Source organism: Ursus americanus, chromosome 23, assembly GCF_024610735.1.
Source record: "Ursus americanus isolate L20-20 chromosome 23, mUrsAme1.1.p, whole genome shotgun sequence".
Lineage (NCBI taxonomy): Eukaryota > Metazoa > Chordata > Mammalia > Carnivora > Ursidae > Ursus > Ursus americanus.
The window spans coordinates 22604360-22622978 of NC_142149.1; the positions used below are offsets into that span (position 1 = coordinate 22604360).

At 61.2% G+C, this 18619-nt stretch overlaps 1 protein-coding gene across 1 annotated transcript; it reads left to right on the forward strand.

The window, feature by feature from the left end:
• The first annotated feature begins 1276 nt into the window (after positions 1-1276).
• On the forward strand, positions 1277-18417 carry TBKBP1 (TBK1 binding protein 1). The gene is given in 11 exon segments (XM_087854461.1): positions 1277-2701; positions 3076-3335; positions 3713-3835; positions 4123-4227; positions 5217-5397; positions 5976-6148; positions 6339-6400; positions 14796-14914; positions 15135-15433; positions 15435-15863; positions 16815-18417. Coding segments are annotated over 10 exon segments (1845 nt in total). The 5' UTR covers positions 1277-2701; positions 3076-3110; the 3' UTR covers positions 16944-18417.
• Positions 18418-18619: the final 202 nt, after the last annotated feature.

Sequence of the window (18619 nt, forward strand, 5' to 3'; positions counted from 1 at the left end):
CAGAAGAGAAGGCTCTGGTTCCCAGCAGCCTGAACCTTCCCTCCGGGATGGGAGGCTTCACAGCTAAATGCTGAGCCTACCAAAAACCTATACCCCGTTTCCAGGGTTGGCCTGTCAGGAGTCAGCCAGAGTCCTTCAGAGTTTCCCCTGATCATTCACTACTTGCAGCCAGGCTGACCATGCCTCTGCCCACGTTTTTTAATCCATCAAGGAATAACCGAAATGACTCATTAACACCTCCTGAAGACTCACAGAGCACCTTCAGTTCCGATTCCCCATTCTTCCTCCCATGGTTACCTGGGTCGGGAATTATCTCCAACTTTACTCAGAGAGGTTAAGTAACTTGCCCAAGGTCACACAGTGGGAAAATGGCAAAACAAAACAAAAACAAAAAGAACCTCGTGTCTCCTGCCCAGCAGTTTGGTGGGTGCTCAAATAATTTTTGTGGAAGGGCGACATGTGCTGTTTCTTCCTGTCACTGGCCGGGGGTGAGGGGATTGTGTTGGGGGGAGGAAAGCGGTTTCCCTTCTAAATGAACCTTTGACCCTGAGTTCACTCTCACTTCCGAAGAAGTTAACAAATTTAGTCTCTCCGACTAGACCCTATGGTCAGAGTATCTTTTATCAGAGCAAGGATCCCACCCCCAAGAGCAATGAAGAGTAAGTCCGATATTTTCCTTCTCAAGAGGACAAAGACCAAACCAAACCCCAAATCCAAATAAACAGCTTCCCTTTCCCCCAAAACATACAGCCCCTAAGCAAACCCCAAAGCGCCACCGGAGTCCTGCGCGGCCGCAGGCGCCCCCGACACACGCCACGCCACGCCACACTGCGTTAGGGAGGCGTCGGGGAGGGGGCGCGGAGCGCGGGCCGGGCGCGGCGGGGAGCCGGGGGGCGCCGGGCGCGCTGCCAGGCCGCGCCGCACCGCGGGGGCTGGCCGCCCCTCGCCACGTGGTGGTGGCAGCGGCGGGGTCCCGGGCGCCTTCCCAGCTGGAGAAACCCGGAGCAGCCGGGGAGGAGGAGGAGGCAGCGGCGGCGGCGGCGGCGGAGGAGGAGCGGGGCGGGCGGGAGGGAGGGGGGGCTGGGGGGAGGGGTGGGGGGTGGGGAGAGACCCGGCGGCGGCGACAGGGCGAGAGCGGAGCGCGGTGCCAGGGGGGTGGGGGCACCGGTGCCCGTCTGGGGAGGGAGCAGGCGGAGGGGGTAAGCTGCGATTACAAGCAGGAACCGGCAGCAGCTGTGAGTCCCCGGCGGGGCTGGGGCGGGGGGAGGGGAGCGGCGCCCGGGGGCCGGGCCCCGGGGTCGCAGGGTGGGCCGGAGGAGGGGGCGGGAGGTTGGCGAGCAGTTGGCCCCGGCGGGCCGGGGAGGGGAAGGGTCCGGCGCCGGCCGCCCGCGTTCACCCCCCCTTTCCCCCTCCGCCGCCGCTCCTCAGGCCGCACCGCCTCGGGAGCCCCCTTCCCCGGCCCGGGGACGACCGACTGGGGGCCCGGGGCTCGGCCAGCGGTGGGGGAGGGGGCTGCGTGGTCTCGGCCCCCGAGAGGGGAGGGGCGACAATTTCTGTCCGCCGAGCTAAAGGGGTTTAAAGGGCGCCTCTTAAAGGGGCCGCAGTAGGGGCCCGGGGCCGAGGAGGCACCCCCCTCCCATCCGCCCTCCGCGGCTCTCACCCGGGGCCGCCGGGCCGGGGGGGAATGCGGAGGAAGGGAGCGTCTGTCGGGGCGGCCCAGGGGACGGAGGGCCCGAGGTGGCGGGCTGGGGGGCTGGGGGGTGTGGTGAGCGCAGGCGGGCGGAGTTGGGGGGGAGGGGATGCGCCTGGAGAGGAAGGGGTTAAAGGTGGGGCCAGCCCTACAAACACGCGCACACACTCCGTACTCGGCCCCGGTCACACGCGTTTCCCTGGCACTTAATGGGGAGTGGGGGGGGGGTGTTGGGACCCGGGCCTGCCGCCGGGCTTTGGGAGGTCGCGGACCCCACTGTCTCAACTCACACCTCACGCCAAGCCCCCTCTCCTACGCGCACACACGCTCCGGCGCGCGCGCACACACACCTCGGACATTCCCATAGTGCCTCACGTGACACACGGCCCCGAACGTGCCCACCCTTCACACACGCTCACGCACGCGTGCACACACAAACACACACGGCCTCTCGGTCACTTCCCAACTCCATCCCCGACCCCAGCCGCAGCCCTGCAAAGGCACTCATTGACTGTGACACACCTACACTCATTCACAGACACACACACTCCCCCCACACATGCCAACCACAGACACACATTCATAAACAGGGCCAGGAGAAGTACACACGCACCCCCTCGCCTACTCTTTCGGAGCCCTGAGTCATTCCTGCCCCCTCCCAGGGCTCCCCTTTTCCCTGTGTGCCGGCACATTGGCGGGCCAGGGAATTCTTTGGCGGTCCCTTCCCAGGCCCCCCGCCCCCACTGTGTGTTCCCTCTGACACTCTGGGAGGACTTCCTGTGGGTCCCAGGTCAGGGGCGAGGAGGGCCTGGAGGGTTGCCACAGCCCTGGTGTGAGTGGGGGAGGTACTTCCTTTTCCTGAACTCCGGGATCCTGCAGGAAGAAGCTGGGAAGTTGGGCGGGGGCCCCACAGAGGACGTCCTGACAGTGGTGGGGCTGACTCCCAGTCGCACTGGGCCTTAGGGAGGAGCCGGGGTGCCAGAGGCCTGGGATGAGGAGCTTGGCAGAGAGGTACTTGGGGAAGCGAGGCCTAGGGGTGGAGAGGGGCTGAGGAGTATCAAGGCAACCCCGGCTGGGCCCTGACTTGGGAAGGCAGTCCTTTCCTGTCCACAGGTCTCCCTGGGTTCTGGAAGGAACTCTTCCCTGCCGCTAGCCTGGCTTACTTGTCCCTACTTTTCTTCCCCCCCTCCCTCCAAGTTTTCAGTGGGTTCCAGCCCCTTCCCCCAAAGGCAGCAGAGAAGACAGGGCTTAGCAGTCTGGGGGGAGACGGGGGTGGGGGCTTCCAAGCTGTCTCTCGGCTGGCCATAGTGTTCCTTGGGCCAGGTCGAGGGGTATCAGAGACAGCGTCCAGGCTGCCCTCTCCACCGTTGCTCCTGCTCTCCCAGGAGGCCCAGTGGGGGCCGAGGCCCGGGCCCTTGCCATGGAGTCCATGTTTGAAGATGACATCAGCATCCTGACCCAGGAGGCGCTGGGGCCCAGTGAGGTGTGGCTGGATGCCCCAGGAGACCCCTCGCTGGGGGGGGACATGTGCTCGGCCTCCCACTTTGCCCTCATCACAGCCTACGGAGACATTAAAGAGCGGCTGGGAGGCCTGGAGAGGGAGAATGCCACCCTCCGCCGCCGTCTCAAAGTCTACGAGATAAAGGTCAGAACTTGGGAAAGATGGGGGTCTGGCCGTGTGTGTGTTACAGTAGGGGCTCTGAGGGGCAGGAACTGGGGATCCCACGAATCCCAAAGAGGGATCAGGACCCACACTCCCGGGAACTTGAGGGTCCCCCATGACAGATGTGGCTGCTGTGGATGGGAAGGGTCAGGAAGGGATCCTCAGGGCCAAGGGGTGGGACCTTGAATCTAAACAAGATCTGGTTGCTGGGAGATGCCTCCAGGTCGTGTGGATCCCACTTGAGCAGGGGAGGGAGGGACCAGGACTTCGAGGCAGGTTGTGGGGTGGGGGCCTGAGTGAGGCTGAAGCCTGGGCAGGGCATTGGGCGCCAGCCGTCCTGAGGGCCTGCCTGCCCACAGTACCCGCTGATCAATGACTTTGGAGAGGAGCACGGCTTCTCTCTGTATGAAATCAAGGATGGCTCCCTGCTGGAGATGGAGAAGGTCAGCCTGCAGCAACGGCTCAACCAGTTCCAGCATGAGGTGAGCCCCTCGCTGGCCTCCCGGCCCAGGCTGGTCTCCCGGCCCAGGCTGGTCTCCCTGAGCTCCCTGTTCCAGTGTATTTCTAACACCTCCCGCCCCCGCCCCCCAGCCTCTGTCTCCTGGATCAGAGATGGTTGTAGCCTTCCCTAGAATGGGCTGCAGCCTCGACCACCCCTCCACTGGGTGCTGGATGTGTGGGCGGGGGAGGCACGAGGAGCCGCTCGGCCCGCACGTCAAGGATGGGCCTGACTGTGGCGTGCCCTCCACTCCCTCCGGGCCCCATCCAGTTGCAGAAGAATAAGGAGCAGGAAGAACAGCTTGGGGAGATGATCCAGGCTTATGAGAAACTTTGCGTGGAGAAGAGCGACCTGGAGACAGAGCTGGGGGAGATGGTGAGGCCTGGGGAGCCGGGGGTGCTCGAGGGTGCGACCCCACGTGTGTGTGTCTGTGGTGTGGAGCCCAGTGGGTTCCTGTGTGTCTTTGGGTGCCCGTCGCCCTTGGGAGTGGGGCTGAGTGTGTCATTCCAGTTGTGAGTGACTCCCAGCACACCCTGGCCATGCAGTGACCTGCAGACGCCGTGTCTCTTGCCTGTGTTTGGGTCTTGTGCTGGGCTGACTCTCTGCCTGCGGCCCTGTGCCTGGAAGGTTGCGTGGGTCGAGGGCAGAGGGAATCAGGTCTCTGTGGCTGCTGCGATGGGTCTCGGCCTGTCTGTGATTCTGAGTAGGGGTGTGCAGGTGGGCAGGCGTCAGAGTCAGGAGACACCGTCTCTGACAGCTCCTGCCTGCGACCTGGGTTAAGGCACTTAGCCTCTGTCCCTCCTCTGAAAAGGGCACATGATTACCACAGCGCTGTGTGGTTGTGGGGCATTTGTGTAAAAATGTCTTGCCTTAATCATCACCAACACTTACACAGCCCTTACCGTGTGCCAGGCACCGTTGTGATCTCTTTAGACACATTTACTGCTTTCAATCCTTATAACCTACAAGGTAAGTGAGGCTGTCCCCACGTTATAGATGAGACGGGTGAAGCCCAGCGTGGTTGTCACATAGGCAAATAGAAATCTTTATGCTTCTGAGGGGGTGGCTGTGTCTGGACCGAGGGGGCCGTGTGGTCTTATAAGCGTCCCGTGTGTTCATGACAGGGAAGAGGCATTAACTCTGACCTTGCAAGGGGCAACAGCCAGAAACATCTGCATTGCAGTTGCTGGGAGACAAGACCTCACACTCATAGCCACTGAGAGTGGAGTTGGGATGTGTGACTTGGGGCCTCGGCTCAGCTTAGGGGGGGATGGCTTCCCAGACATGCGGGAGTCCTGGGTTTGGGGGGCCCTCAGGGGTTCCCTAGTCCTGGGCAGACCCTACTCCTTTGTCTCTCCGTGCAGCGGGCCCTGGTGGAGACCCACCTGCGGCAGATCTGTGGTCTGGAACAGCAGCTGCGGCAGCAACAAGGCCTCCGGGACGCCGCCTTCTCCAGCCCCAGCCCCCCGCCTGCCCCTGCCCCACCGTGTGCTGATCTGGACCTGCACTACTTGGCACTGAGAGGGGGATCTGGCTTGAGTCACGGTGAGATCTCCGCGACCCCCGACGTCCCTTCCCCAAAGTCCCCCAGCCTAACCCCCGTTTCCGCATCCTTGGACACCTCTCCCTTCTGGGACTGATAGTCAACACCCCATTATAATGTCTTAAATGTCTCCCATAATTACCCTATCCCTCTTTACCACCTGTTCCCTTACCCAGTTTCTCCCACCGCCCCGCCCCTTACCACCCGCTTTCCCTGGCTACCCCCATGCAGTTCCCGTGTGTGTCAGCAGAGGGCACCTCCACTCAGGGTCCCCCTGCCTGTCCTAGGTGGTGATCAGCAGAGGCCAGAGGATGCTTGGAGATTTGAATGTGGCCAGGGAAGCCCTTCATGAGGCCATCTTATTTTGTTCCTGGCCTCCAGGAAGATTAGAAGAGGCAGCTCAGGCCATCCTTCCTCAGAGCCCCCGTAGAGGCATCTTGGGGAATTTGGCCTCTGGCTGGCCCTTTCGGATCTCTCATGCTGCGGTGCTCACCTGTTTCAGTCTCTGCTGGTCTGGGAGTCGGTGGAGGGTGCCCAGCAGCCGGGCCCAGGCTGACGTTATCCTCTGTCCTGCCAGCAGGCTGGCCGGGCCCCACAGCCAGTGTGAGCGAGCTAGAGCGGCGGCGGTTGGAAGAGGCTCTGGAGGCTGCCCAGGGCGAGGCCCGGGGGGCTCAGCTTCGGGAGGAACAGCTCCAGGCTGAGTGCGAGCGGCTGCAGGGGGAGCTGAAGCAGCTGCAGGAGAGCCGGGCCCAGGTAAAGGGCAGGGACATTGGGGCCCAGGACCCTGCCCAGAGCTCCACGGAGGCCCCGGGGGCTGCTGGAAATAGCCTTTAGAGGCCCAGGACTTCCTTCCTGGGTATAGACTGGCCCTGGGAGTGGTAAAGAGGGGAGGAGGGTCCGGGCAAGGTGACCACTGGCATCTGACCTCAGTCTTCCTCCCTAGGATCTCGCCTCCAACCAGTCAGAGCGGGACATGGCGTGGGTGAAAAGAGTCGGGGATGACCAGTAAGTCACATCTGAAATCCTCTCCCTCTTGACCTCTGTGCCCTGGGGGTGGCATTCCCCAGGTCCTCCCTTCAGTTCACTTCTCCCACCCTGTGTTGCTTGGAGGACCTGTCTTCCAGTGTCAGGGCTGTGCGGTTTGGCTTGCTTATGTGGCTCTGCACGCTTCCCAGCAAGGAGGTGGCGTTCTGGGATGTCCCCTTTGCTTTCTTCTGGCACCCAAGCTTATGCCTCCTTGCGGTGTCAGGGCTTGACAGATCTCCTCCGCAGCTTTGCTGCTCCGTTCTGTGTCGCCCGGTGAGTTTCTGGGCCTCTCTGGGGCCCCGTTTTCTGCCCAGTAACAAGGCCAGTTAGTTGGGTTAACAGTCCCCTCCCTGGTGAGGAGGAAGGAGGTGGTCTGTCTCAGGATTGGTGATGCCTTGTTTCCTGCCTCAGGAGAAAGCTGAGGCTGAGAAGAAGAGGGGCTTCCTTGAGTTCTGTGGCAGCAGGGAGGGAGAACAGAATGTGCTGTGCTGGGGCGGCCCTTGGGAATCATGGAGGGAAGGAAGGGCAGCAGGAAGTAGGGAGGAGCTGTCAGTGGGGAGTCTAATGGCGGGGGCCCCTGGGGCAGCACCGGGCAGCAAGCGAGAGGGCAAGCAGCAGCCTGACAGCACTGAGCCTGATGCTTTTCACATCCGCACCCTGAACTCCTCCTCTCCCGCTTTCTGAGAAACAGAGCGCACACCTCCTTCCGCCTAAGCCTTCTCCCCTGCAACCAGTCCGTGTGGCACAGACTCCCTATTTTCATTGGAGGGGAAGACTGAGGCCCTGAGAGGGGCAGGAACTAACTCTCCATCACACCGTATACCTGGCTACGGGACCCCAGGGGGCCTCCTTCCAGCAGGCTTCCTTCTCACCTTCCTCCCAACTTCTGGCCAGTTGGGGATACCCCTCACTTCCCTCTGCACCCTGGGGTGAGGGCCTGGGTGGAGCTGTGATAGCTGGGGGGGGGTGAGAACCCAGTGTGTGGGACCGGTGGGTGGGATCCCTCAAGCCACGCTGCTGGGGGGGGCGGTGTTGGGGGTGTCTGTGCAGCGGGTCTGTCCTAGCTTGTGGGTCTGGGCACATCCTAACCCATGTGCCCAAACCTAGAACACACACACACTTCTAGAAGCCTAGCTTGCCTCAAAAGTTACAGTGAAGGGCCCTTTATGGCTCACCGAGTCCCACCCCCTCTTAGCAGACCAGCAGCGAAGGCTCCCTCCAATTGGTTGAATCCAGAGAGAGGACTTTTTTTTGGCAGGACTGGAATCAGAATAGCCAGGTTGAATCCTTCCAGGGATGCTGAGCAACTTTGCCTTACTGGCTTCGCCTCTGTGGCCCCAGGTTCCTGGGCTCAGAGGGCAGTCGTTACTGAGAGATGTGGGAGGAAGGTGAAAAGGGTGGAAGGCCAGAGAAGGAATGGCGGGTCCCAAGGGGCCAAGGCTATAAGTGAGGGAGTGAAGGAGAGCTCCTCCCACAGGCGCTTGTGGAGGTGGGAGCGTCCATGCTGCCCCAAGGCCAGGACAGCCATCCCTTCCCTTCCCACCCAAGCCGCCTACCCCACCCCGTCCCTTTGGCCCGAGGAAGCTGCGCTTTGCCCAGGGGCTGGCCTGAGCCTCTCTTACCAGAGCTGACCTCCGGGCTCCTCCCCTCCGTCCCGGACCGTTGGGACTCCGCATGGGCACCTCCTAGACCTCTCACTCCGGAGCCAGCCAGGCTCTGCCTGCCCAGCCTCAGGCTTCTTTTCAAGCAGATCATCTCTGGACAGCCCCAGCTTGGCAAGAGTTAATTCTCAGAGGAAGTCCTCACTCCCCCGGCAGTTTTATTTTCTTATAAACTCAGCTCCTTTTGGTAATTGCTTCCCGAGTGCTCCCTCCCCAGTCCTCCCACCTGAGTCACCTGCTCTCAGCTCACTTTCCCCCACCAGCCCCTCCTCTTTCTTCCATTTTGTCCAGACCCTCCAGGCTAGTGGGAATTTTACCTATAGGCTTTCCCAGGAGAGGAATGCAGGGCTGGGTTATCCACATAGGGGTCACGGGAATTCCTGAATCCAGGCTAGCCCTCCGATGAGTCTGGTGTGTTCCTGAAAGGTGCTTATCTGTCTCCGTTTGGACACTTCCAGGGCAGCCAGTTTTATTGTGGGGGCCCTAGCTGTTAAAATATCCCCCCTTAAAAAAAATATCCCCCCTTATACTGCCACTGCCTCTGCTAATCCTACCTGCCCCCCCCCCCAGTGGTCCTACCCATGCTGAGGGGACAGGCCATCGAGGCAGCCCTGGCCCCAAGGATTCCCAGTCCTTCCCATCCCAGCCCCGAGCCCACCAGCTCTGAACATCAGTGTTCCTCTGAAAGTGGCCGTCGAGACCAGACCAGGCCACTCCTCCACCCTCCAGGTCTGACCTCCAGGCAAGATTGCCCTGCTGTTTGGTCAGCCCAGCACTTGGTGGCTGGTGCCCAGGGGACAGATTATCCCAGAGAAAGAGCTGTTGGAGGTCAGTCAGGGGCCAAAGGCAGTGATGAGGGAGGGTGGGAGCGGAGACCAGCCTGCTCCTTAGGATACACAGGGAGGTAAGGAAGCTGGAGGGTCTCAGGTGGGGGGGGGCGATGTGCAGAACGCATGCCCCCACCCTCTGAGCCCAGCTCAGAGTCGCAGGTCCTGAGTGTGGCCTTTCTGAGGGTGTGGCTAGTGCTGAGGGTGGAGGGGAAATTGTGGAGTGGGGGTTCCTTGAGGGGGCCTAGGGCTCGGGTGGGCAGGCTCAGTGAAGGGAGTGAGGGTGCAATGAGGGAGGGGAGCCCTCCAGTGAGAAGATGGGGGCTCATTATGAGTGATGAGGGAGAGAACTATAGGGCTTGCTTTTTTCCCAACGTGGGGGGCTCAGTGTTGCAGCCCTGGCCCTTTTCCGCCCCCCCCCCCCCACACCCCTCTCTCCGCCCACAAGCCTCTGCGTGGGCTGCGGTTAGTGGTGGGGGAGAAGTGTGAACTCGGAGAGAGAGGATGGAAACTCTGCACAGAGGTCAAGGGCAGTGTGGGGTGGGTCAGGACGGAAGTCGGAGACCCCCGTGTACCCTGAACTTAGCCTCATGCCCCAGAACCAGCAGGCCCAGGGCCTCCCCCTTCACGCTTCTCACCCTCCCTACTTCCTTTCTTTCAAATCTCCTCCAGCCAGGGCAGGGGTGCTCACAGGAATTAACCCCTGAGCACTTGCAGCCTTGGGACTCCCCGAGGGTGGGGAAAGCTCTGAAGTTGGCACCCAGCACTCCCACCCGATTGTGGTCTGAGGGATCGGTGGGCTTTGAATCTGTCTCTGACTCTGGCCTTGCCAGGAAGGCAGAGAGCAGCCCTTACCCACACAGTCTCCCTAGATGGGAAATTGCACATCCTCCCCTCATTCTTAAACCAAAGTCGTTGAGCTGGTTGGTATTTCCAAAAAAGGATCAAAACGAGTGTCTTTCCTTCTCTCCCCCCCCCCCCCATCTCCTGGGCGCTCCCAGTTCTTCATCCGGGCTGGACACTGTGTGAGGCAGTTTACCTGCAAACCCTTGTTTCATTCTCCCCGAAGATGTGGTGAAGGTATTGTCCCCTTTTACCGCTGAGCAAACTGAGGTACAAAGAAGTTAAGTAGCGGGAGAAGGGAAGTGTGAATAGCAGGCGGGCCCTGAGCAGACGGGGCAATAGTACCTGGGGGGGGGGGTGTTTTTCTGGTTCAGGTCCTTCCTCAGGTAGCAGGCTCTTCTGTGAGGGGCGATCAGACGATTTGTTGAGCAAACCTGGTCCGTTTTGAAAGGGATGGTTTCAATATGTTAACATTTCAAAAATCTAAATAGTTCTGCGGGGCGACTCCTGTGAACCAGGACCGTCCCGGTCCCACTGGGACGCGTGCCCCCGCCACCCCCACAGCACTCAGGATCACAGCCCCGGGGCGTGAGCTGCTCAGCGTGGCTGTCTCGGGGAGGGAGCCTTTCCCGAAGCAGCGAACATCAACATCGAGCTGTGCTGGGGGCATGGTGGGGCTGCCATGAAGAGCCAGGCTCTGTGGCCCGCAAGTCATAGCTGGTCGAGGACAGCGAAGGGGCTCAAGGCGCCTCAAAGGAAGTGGTAGAGCGCTGGCTTGTTACAGAGCGACTTCCTCCTCCCCCCGGCCCGCAACCTCAAGGCCGCTCCACGGCCCGGTGCCTGTGGTTCTCTCCCCGAGGGTCGGGCGGGAAGGCTGATGCTGGGTGTGCCCGTGGGTGGTGGAAAGTTTGGTCCCTAAATTCCCCCACGAGGGTGAGGTGGCCGGGGGCAGCTGGGGGGCAGCTCTGGGCAAAGATGGAAGGGCTGGGAATGCTGGCTTTCTGTGGGCCTCCTGATGCTGAGTCAGCTGGTGATTCTGCCCCCCACGACCAGCTCCGTCTGATCCTGACCCCAATCCTGCCCTGATCCGGATGCCATCCCTGGCTTTAACCCTGCCCCTCATCCTGACCCCCAACTGTGTCCACAATCCTGATGCAAAATGAACTCTCAACCCCAGCCCTAATCTGACCCTGACCCCAGCCTTAATCCTGACCTCAAGTGCAGCCCCAGTTCCCATGCCCTGGCCCAGCGCTAGCCCTCACCGTGGCCCCCAGGCCCCCAGTGACCTTCCCTGGGGAAGGCGCTGCAGGGTCCCTTGTGCCTCCCAGCTGGTTTAGGGGTAGAAAGAGCCCCTTTCCAGAGGAGGAGGCTCCGGTCCCTGACCTTCCTCATCTCAGTGGCTTTATCAATCACAGCGAAGATTATTGCTTCTAGATGAAATTTTGCGATTCCTGAATTATTCGTGGAAAGAATGAATGAAAGGACAAGTCAGTGGAGGGTGGAGAGCTTTGCAGCGGAGGGCGTCCTCCTTCCTGCCAGCTCTGCCGTTTGCACTCTGGCTCCTCCGAAGGTGCCAGCTCAGCAGGCTGAGGGGCCAGGAGCAGCTTCGAATCCCTGCTCTGTGCCACCCCTGCTCTGTGACCTTGAGCCAGCTTCTTAATAGCTCTGATCTTCCGTATACGTCTAGCACCTTCCTCTCCCCTCCCAGGGCAGGGGTGGTGATGCTCAGGCTACTGTGGGGCTCCCCAGCCTCCTTCACCTCATCTTTCCCTTCTGCCACCCACCCATCCCCCTTCCCCGCTTTCCTGATCCTCCTGGAAGGCGGTACGTAGCTGAGTGGTCAGTAGCCTGGACCTTAGAGTCCAGGGGGCCAGAGCTCTGTTTCAGCACCTGCACTGCTCCTAGGCTTGAGGACTCTGTAAGCCCCAGTTCTGTCATCTGTAACATGGAGAGAGGGGTGGCCACCTTGTGGGGTTGTTGTGAAGATTCAGGAACGTTCTTTAGCATGATGCCCGTGGTAAGCACTCATCAAGGTTACCTATCATTCTTTTCTCCCTAGATCCCTCCCAGGTTCTGAGAGATGCAGACAGAACTTTCCCCCGTAATTTAGGCAGTAAAGAAGTGCCCCAGAGCAGCCGTCTGCTGCCGTGGGCCTGACCCATGCTTCCCGAACAGTCGCAATGGTGGGAACTAGCGTTCAGGTGGGGGCCGGGAAGCCAGGAAATGGAATGTGTATTCAGGTGCACGTGTGCAAGCCCTGGTTGTGTTGTGAAGTTGAGATTTTTTCCACTGAATTGGCAGTGTTTTCTAATGTGAGTCATTCAGGTCCTTAGCATCTGTAGCAGCCCGGGCCTGTGAGTCTCGAGGTGGGAAGAGATGCTTGATGAAAGGGGCCATCTGGAAGGGCCGCGGGACGTCCGGAGATCAGACCCCACCACCTTGCCTCGGGTCTCAGAGGTCTTTGTGAGGCTGCCTGGGGCTCCAGGAGGAGAACGATACTCACCTGCCCCCCCACCCCCCTCCCCACACCCGGTCGGAGCTGGGGGAGGGGCTGGGCCTTCTGGGCTAGGGGCTTCTTTCCTGCTGACCTGTCTGTTTTTCCGTGAGGGGGGTGCCAGGAGCAGGGCGGTGGAAACTGGGGTAGCTCCTGACAAGGGGAGGAAGGCAAGTAGGGGAGAGATAGGGGCCTGGGAACTGAGTGTGGCAGGTGAGATCTCCAAGGCGGGGTGTGAAGGCGACGACCTGTATCTGTCACCTGAGATACAGCAGTGACGGCGGATGGGGAGAGAGATGGGGAGACTAGCGGCTGCCCTGCCGCTCTGTCAGAGGGGGACGCTCAGTCAGGGCCCTGCTCAGAGCCCCCTCCTGCTCCTGCCACTGAGGGGTCGGCGTGATCCTCCGCAGCCCCCAGTCTGATGGGGGAGACATGGCTCCTGCACTCAGTCTGAAGAGGGGAGCTGTCACTGGGGAGTCCCCAATTTAATGTGGGACACACAGGCTGGATCTTCCAGTCTGATGGGGGAGATGCCATTTTTTCCCACAGACCCATGAGAGGAAGGTCAGGGATCACAGAACAGATCACGTAAGGGCTGAGCTGTGATAGAATGGAGGTTCCAGCACCTCGGCCAGGGTTCCCCAAAGGACTCCCTCCTCTCTGCTCCCCTCCATCCCTGTGCACCCTCAGCTGGGTACTCTCTCTCCCTAGGAAGTGGGCTTGTCCCCCAGCATCCCAGCCCCTTTGCAGTAATTTGGCTTTGGCCCAAATGGGTTAAAAATAGTTTTGTCATGGGAGGGGCTTTTGCCTCCCCCATCACCCAGCTCACCCCAGGATTAGCTAGAGAGAACCAGCCAGTGAGCAGAGAGCGTAGAGTGAAGGAGCTCAGTCATTATCTACCCTCTGCACCTCGGCTTTTCCTGCCCTCTGAAGCCCTAACCTCAAGACTTCCCCTTCTCTCCTCTAGGGTCAGACACACACACACACTCACTCTCACACCATCCCTCATACTCAACTGGCCTCACTCCTGCCTTTACTCCCTCCCTTCCACATGCATCCTCTCTCCCATGACCATTACCTTGGGATGGGGACAGGGAACTCAGGGTCTGGAGACACCGCCCCCCCAGCCCTATTCATGCCTAGCACCCTACAGCTCCTAGAGCAAGAGGGCTTCCCCTGGGAGGAGATCCATTTGGAGTGGCTGAGCCTCTCCCTGCCACCTCTGTCCAGCTCCAACTTCCACAAAGCTCTCGAGTCCCTTCTGGACTTGGGAAGGGGGCGGGGCGATCTAGCGAAGGAAACCAAACCCCTGCCTCCCAGGCTGTGTCCAAGCCTAGAACAGAGATGAAAGCAGTGACCCAAGGCAACCACAGAGTGGCATGTGAGGTCAGGAAGAGCTCCCTGGAGGGGTGCAGCCCAGGCTGGGAGCGGGGAGGGGCAGCGCTGAGACAGAGAACCTTCCGTAGTTCTGGGTCAAATGACCCAAAGAGAAAGGAAGAGAAAAGGAAGTGGGTGAAGTTTTTGCTGCATTCAGAGCCTGTTCCAGCTCCATGCAGGTGGGCGCCCGGGAGGAAGTGGGAGGACGAAAGGGAAGAAGAAAGGCAAATGGCTGGGGAGGCTCAGTTCATTCTTCACTTCCTGAACGTCTAGTGGGTGCCAGGCCTGGACCAGGTGCTGGGAATACAAATACAGCAACATAATGCTCCCTTTCGAAGAATTCCCAGGGCAGTTCCAGAACAAGGCAACTTCTGATAAGGGCTTATTGTGGGTTGCGCCCTCTGGAGGTGTGTGGCACACAGCAGCTGCTCGCAGAGCTCTCCATGGAAGGGCTCCCTGGCATCCCGGGAGGTGAGAGACTGAGAGCTCAGGGCAGCCTTGAGGTGGAAGCAAGAGCAGTGGGCCTGGCGCTTGGCAGATTTATGAGCTGGCTCTGGCAAGCCAGAAGGCCATATCTTCACCTACGGAATGGGGGTCTTAGGTCGTGCGGCACTGGTCCCCAGTCCTTCAGTGAGGACTCCTCATGGACCCCCTGCCCCCCCCCCAGGTTGCATTTACACTTTTAGGATTCGCTCTTTGAGAAAATTCACAGTAACTAAAGCTACTATAAATTCAGTGCCGTTTTTTGATGAATCTGTGTTTTATTCGTCGCCACAGCTTCTGCACAGATTAGAAAAACATTCACACACACCTGTATCAGATGTGCTCAGGCCATAGACAATGCCTGGTGAACGCACAGGCTCAGGGACCCCTTGGCATCCCTGAGCTCCCCAGCCCCTAGTCTGGGAGCCACTGCCCTCGCCCCAGGTCAGGTTCACTGGGAAGTGAGGGAGGCTCCCTGGAAGAGGTGGCATTTGAGATCCATTCTGCATTTGGGGTAGGAGGGCCCTGGAGGGAAGGGAGAGTCAGGGGCTGGGGCACAGCCAGTTCTCCCTCCGCAGCCATGACCCTAAACCCACTTTCCTTCTCTCCTGCACTCCCTGCCCTCTGACCCCGGGGTCAGGGCAGGCCGGAGTCAAGCCTTGCCTGGGGGGGCCCGGGGTGTCCTTTAGGGTGAATTTGGCGCTGGCTTACACGGAGCTGACAGAGGAGCTGGGCCGGCTTCGGGAGCTGAGTTCCCTGCAGGGGAGGATCTTAAGGACTCTGCTGCAGGAGCAGGCCCGGAGTGGTGGTGAGATGGGGCCCGGGATGGGGAGGCCAGGAGCTGGGTCCGAAGGGAGGGGGGCAGCTGTGGCTACCGTCCTGGGGCCACGCTTGCCTTCCTTTCCCCGCCGGGTCTTTCCAGGAGAGCGGGTGGGCGCTGGGCGCCGGCAAGCCCACGGCTCCCCCAGCTCTGACGCCTCCTCTCCCCACCACTGTCCTCCCTTCCACTCTCCCGGCTTCTCTTCCAGGCCAGAGGCACTCGCCGCTGTCGCAGCGCCACTCCCCGGCCCCCCAGTGCCCCTCCCCGTCCCCGCCCGCCCGAGCGGCGCCCCCTTGCCCCCCGTGCCAGTCCCCCGCCCCCCAGCGCCGCTCTCCCGGGCCCCCGTGCCCCTCGCCCCAGCAGCGCCGCTCGCCGGCCTCGCCCTCCTGCCCGTCGCCCGTCCCGCAGCGCCGCTCGCCGGTGCCGCCGCCGTGCCAGTCCCCCAGCCCGCAGCGCCGCTCGCCCGGACCCCCCGCCTGCTCGGCCCCGCAGCCCCGGCCCCCGCCGCCCCCCGCCGCCCACCGAGAGGACGCCGGCCGAGCGCGCCTACGCCAAGCCGCCCAGCCACCACGTGAAGGCCGGCTTCCAGGGCCGCCGCAGCTACTCGGAGATGGCGGAGGGCGCGGGCTACGCGGGCGCCTCCCCGCCCTGGCTGCAGGCCGAGGCGGCCACGCTGCCCAAGCCGCGGGCCTACGGCGGCGAGCTCTACGGGCCCGGCCGGCCGCTCAGCCCGCGGCGCGCCTTCGACGGCATCCGGCTGCGCTTCGAGAAGCAGCCGTCTGAAGAGGAGGAGTGGGCCGTGCCCACCAGCCCGCCCAGCCCCGAGGCGGGCACCATCCGCTGCGCCTCGTTCTGCGCCGGCTTCCCCGTCCCCGAGTCGCCCGCCGCCACCGCCTATGCCCACGCCGAGCACGCGCAGTCCTGGCCGTCCATCAACGTGAGTGGGGCGTCCGCGGGGGTGGGGGGGTGGGCTACCGGCCTTGGGCCCCGCCCCTCGCCTCCCCGGGCCGCCCCGGGCCCTGCACTTCTCCCTCCCTGCCTTTGGCTCGCGTGGAAGGGCCCTGCACCGGACAGCGCGGGCTCGTTCGGTGCCGACGTTAAGGGCATGGACTTCAGAGTGACAGTCTTGGATTTGATTCCAGAGCTTAAGCCTTGGCCGCTGTGAGACCAAGGACAAGCTACTTACCCTCTCTGAACCTCAGTTTTCCTATTGGCCAAATGAGGGCAGTGACTGTATGATCTCATTACGCTGGAGGGTTCCTGAGAGGGAGGCAGTGAGCCCTCTGCTGTGACACCAGTGATGGAGGCCGTGATGACCGGCACAGGTGTCAGGCCCACATGGGGACGGGCCTGCTCATCCAGTTCCCTCCATCTGGCCTCAGAGCCCCTGCTCTTTACTGGCTGTCCTACAAGACAGCCTGTCTTGGGGCTCTGTCATTTCACTGAAATAATGAGTTTCCTGAATATCAGAGCCAGCCCTTGCCACCTGGAAGGACCAAAATATATTCCAAAACCAGACAGAAAATTATTTTTGGGTTGTACATTGTTTGGGATTATCCATTGCTTTGAGTTATCCGGGAGCCGTGTCTTAGTCACTCTGGGGGCATGTCTGGGTCTTGGCTTCCCTCCTTACTGCAGATAACTGCCCTGGGGCGGCAGGCCGAGCATACACACCTCCTGGGGGCCTAGGCCCCGGGTTGGGGGAGTGCATGCTGAGCTGGTGGGCGGGGAGGGGGGAGGAGGAGGGATAGTGCTGGACAAAGGGGAACCAGGCCGTCTCTGCATGTTACAGTCCTCCTTGCCCTGGGTCTCAGGAAAGGGCAGGCTGGGCTGTGGGGACCGTGAGGGAGGGCTGGGGACTGTAAGTGACTTCCCTCTCTCTCCACAGTTGCTGATGGAGACAGTGGGCTCTGATATCCGCAGCTGCCCCCTCTGCCAGCTAGGTTTCCCTGTTGGGTACCCGGATGATGCCCTCATCAAACACATTGACTCCCACCTGGAGAACAGCAAGATCTAGGGTGCCTCCCCCACCCACTGGCTGTTTCTCCATCTTCTCTCATCACCCCCACTCACTCACTTTGAATGCTGCATGAATCTCGTGGGGGGCCCCTGCCCCTTGCGACCCCCAGATACCTCCACTAGCTACCAAGTCAACGTGTGTGCCGTCTTCCCTGGTCTAGGCACCACTCAGCCCTGGCTCTTCCCTGGAAGGCCAGCCGAGGTTCTCCCCAGCTCCCTGGCTTCTGCTGGGGCTGGGGGGCAGGGGGGATCTGGGCTGGGATGGGAGAGGCATATCCCACCCAGCCTCTCCCTCTGCCTTTCTGTTCTCAAGACAGGGTTGGATCCAAGAAGGTGTCTAGTGCTTGGGCCTGGGGGAGGGGGAGGGTATCAGAGGACTCTGGGAGCTCCCCTAGCCTCTCCCCAGGTGTCCATCTTTCTCAGGCTGTGCTCTGTCCAGGGAGCACCTCCCTGTGGGGTCCCAGAGCCTGCCTTGCACACTGATACTAGTTCCTCCATCCCATGGCCAGCTCGGGGCCCTTGTCACGGGCCCCCCTTTGGGGAAGGAGGCATCTTGTTTTGTTGCCATTCCCTGCAGGCCAGTCTTGTTCTCCTCCTCTGCCCCCCTGGGGAATAGGGAGGGTGGGAGTGGAGAGGGAGGACCCTGCAGAACTGGGAGGAGTCAGCCTAAAGAGGCCGCCCTGAGGGCAGGGGGTGCGGGGGACACCCTGCACCATGACCCCCAGGCCAGGGGAGTATCTGTGCTAGCCTCCCAGGCCCCTGCGCCCCCCTGGAGCCCCTAGCACCAAGACACAGGTTGTTAAGACAGATGCTCCCCTCCACCCTTACCCTACTCGAGTCCCTGACAGCACAGGTGCCCTGGAGCCCGTGTGTGACTCGGCCTCTGTTAGCTGGGTGGGTGCCATCAGCCCTGCCTCCCAGGCCAGAACCTACGGATGGGCCCAGGGTGCTGTTGGAGATCAACTTCAAAAGAGCTAACCCCCTTCCCACACCCCAGCGACCCACATTCCCTCTGTGAAATCTACCTCAGAGTCGTACCCTCAGAAGGATGGGTAAGCAGGAGGCCAGGGGGTCCCCAGGGCTGAGGTGGGGAGCTTCCTACGGCAAGAGCCTGCTGCCCCACGATGAATCCAACTCTCCCCCGCTCCCCACTGCGAGCCTCTCCCAGGTCTCAGCCCCGGGCTGGTGGCAGTGGGCGCTACCGTCAGTGCATGTACCATTCTGATCCAACTCTTCCAGGCACCCCCCCCACCGCCTCCTCACACCCCCTCGTCCTCAGTGCAGGGGAGTGAAGAGGTGTGTCAGGCAGGAAGGGACCAAGGACTCCAGAGACACATGGCATTGTACCTTGAGTGTTCCCCCCACCCTGCCCGGGGAGGGGAAATGGGGAAGGGGCCTGGAGAGGGAGGTGGGGGCCCCTGAGCTCTCTGAACAAGTTGAAAGTCCAAATAAAACTTACCTGTTCCATCTGCTCTTGGTCTGTGCCCTCCGTGGCTGGGGTGGGGAGAAAACCCTTGGTAGCAGGAGGTCTTGCAAACTCCCTCAAGGAACCACAACCACGGCAAGGTGGGCACTGGACAAATGGGGTGCATGGGGCATCCGTGTTTTAGGGTGATTCTGGAGATGTGGGTATGCAAGTGGCCACAGATGACTTGTGACATGGACTTTATGTAA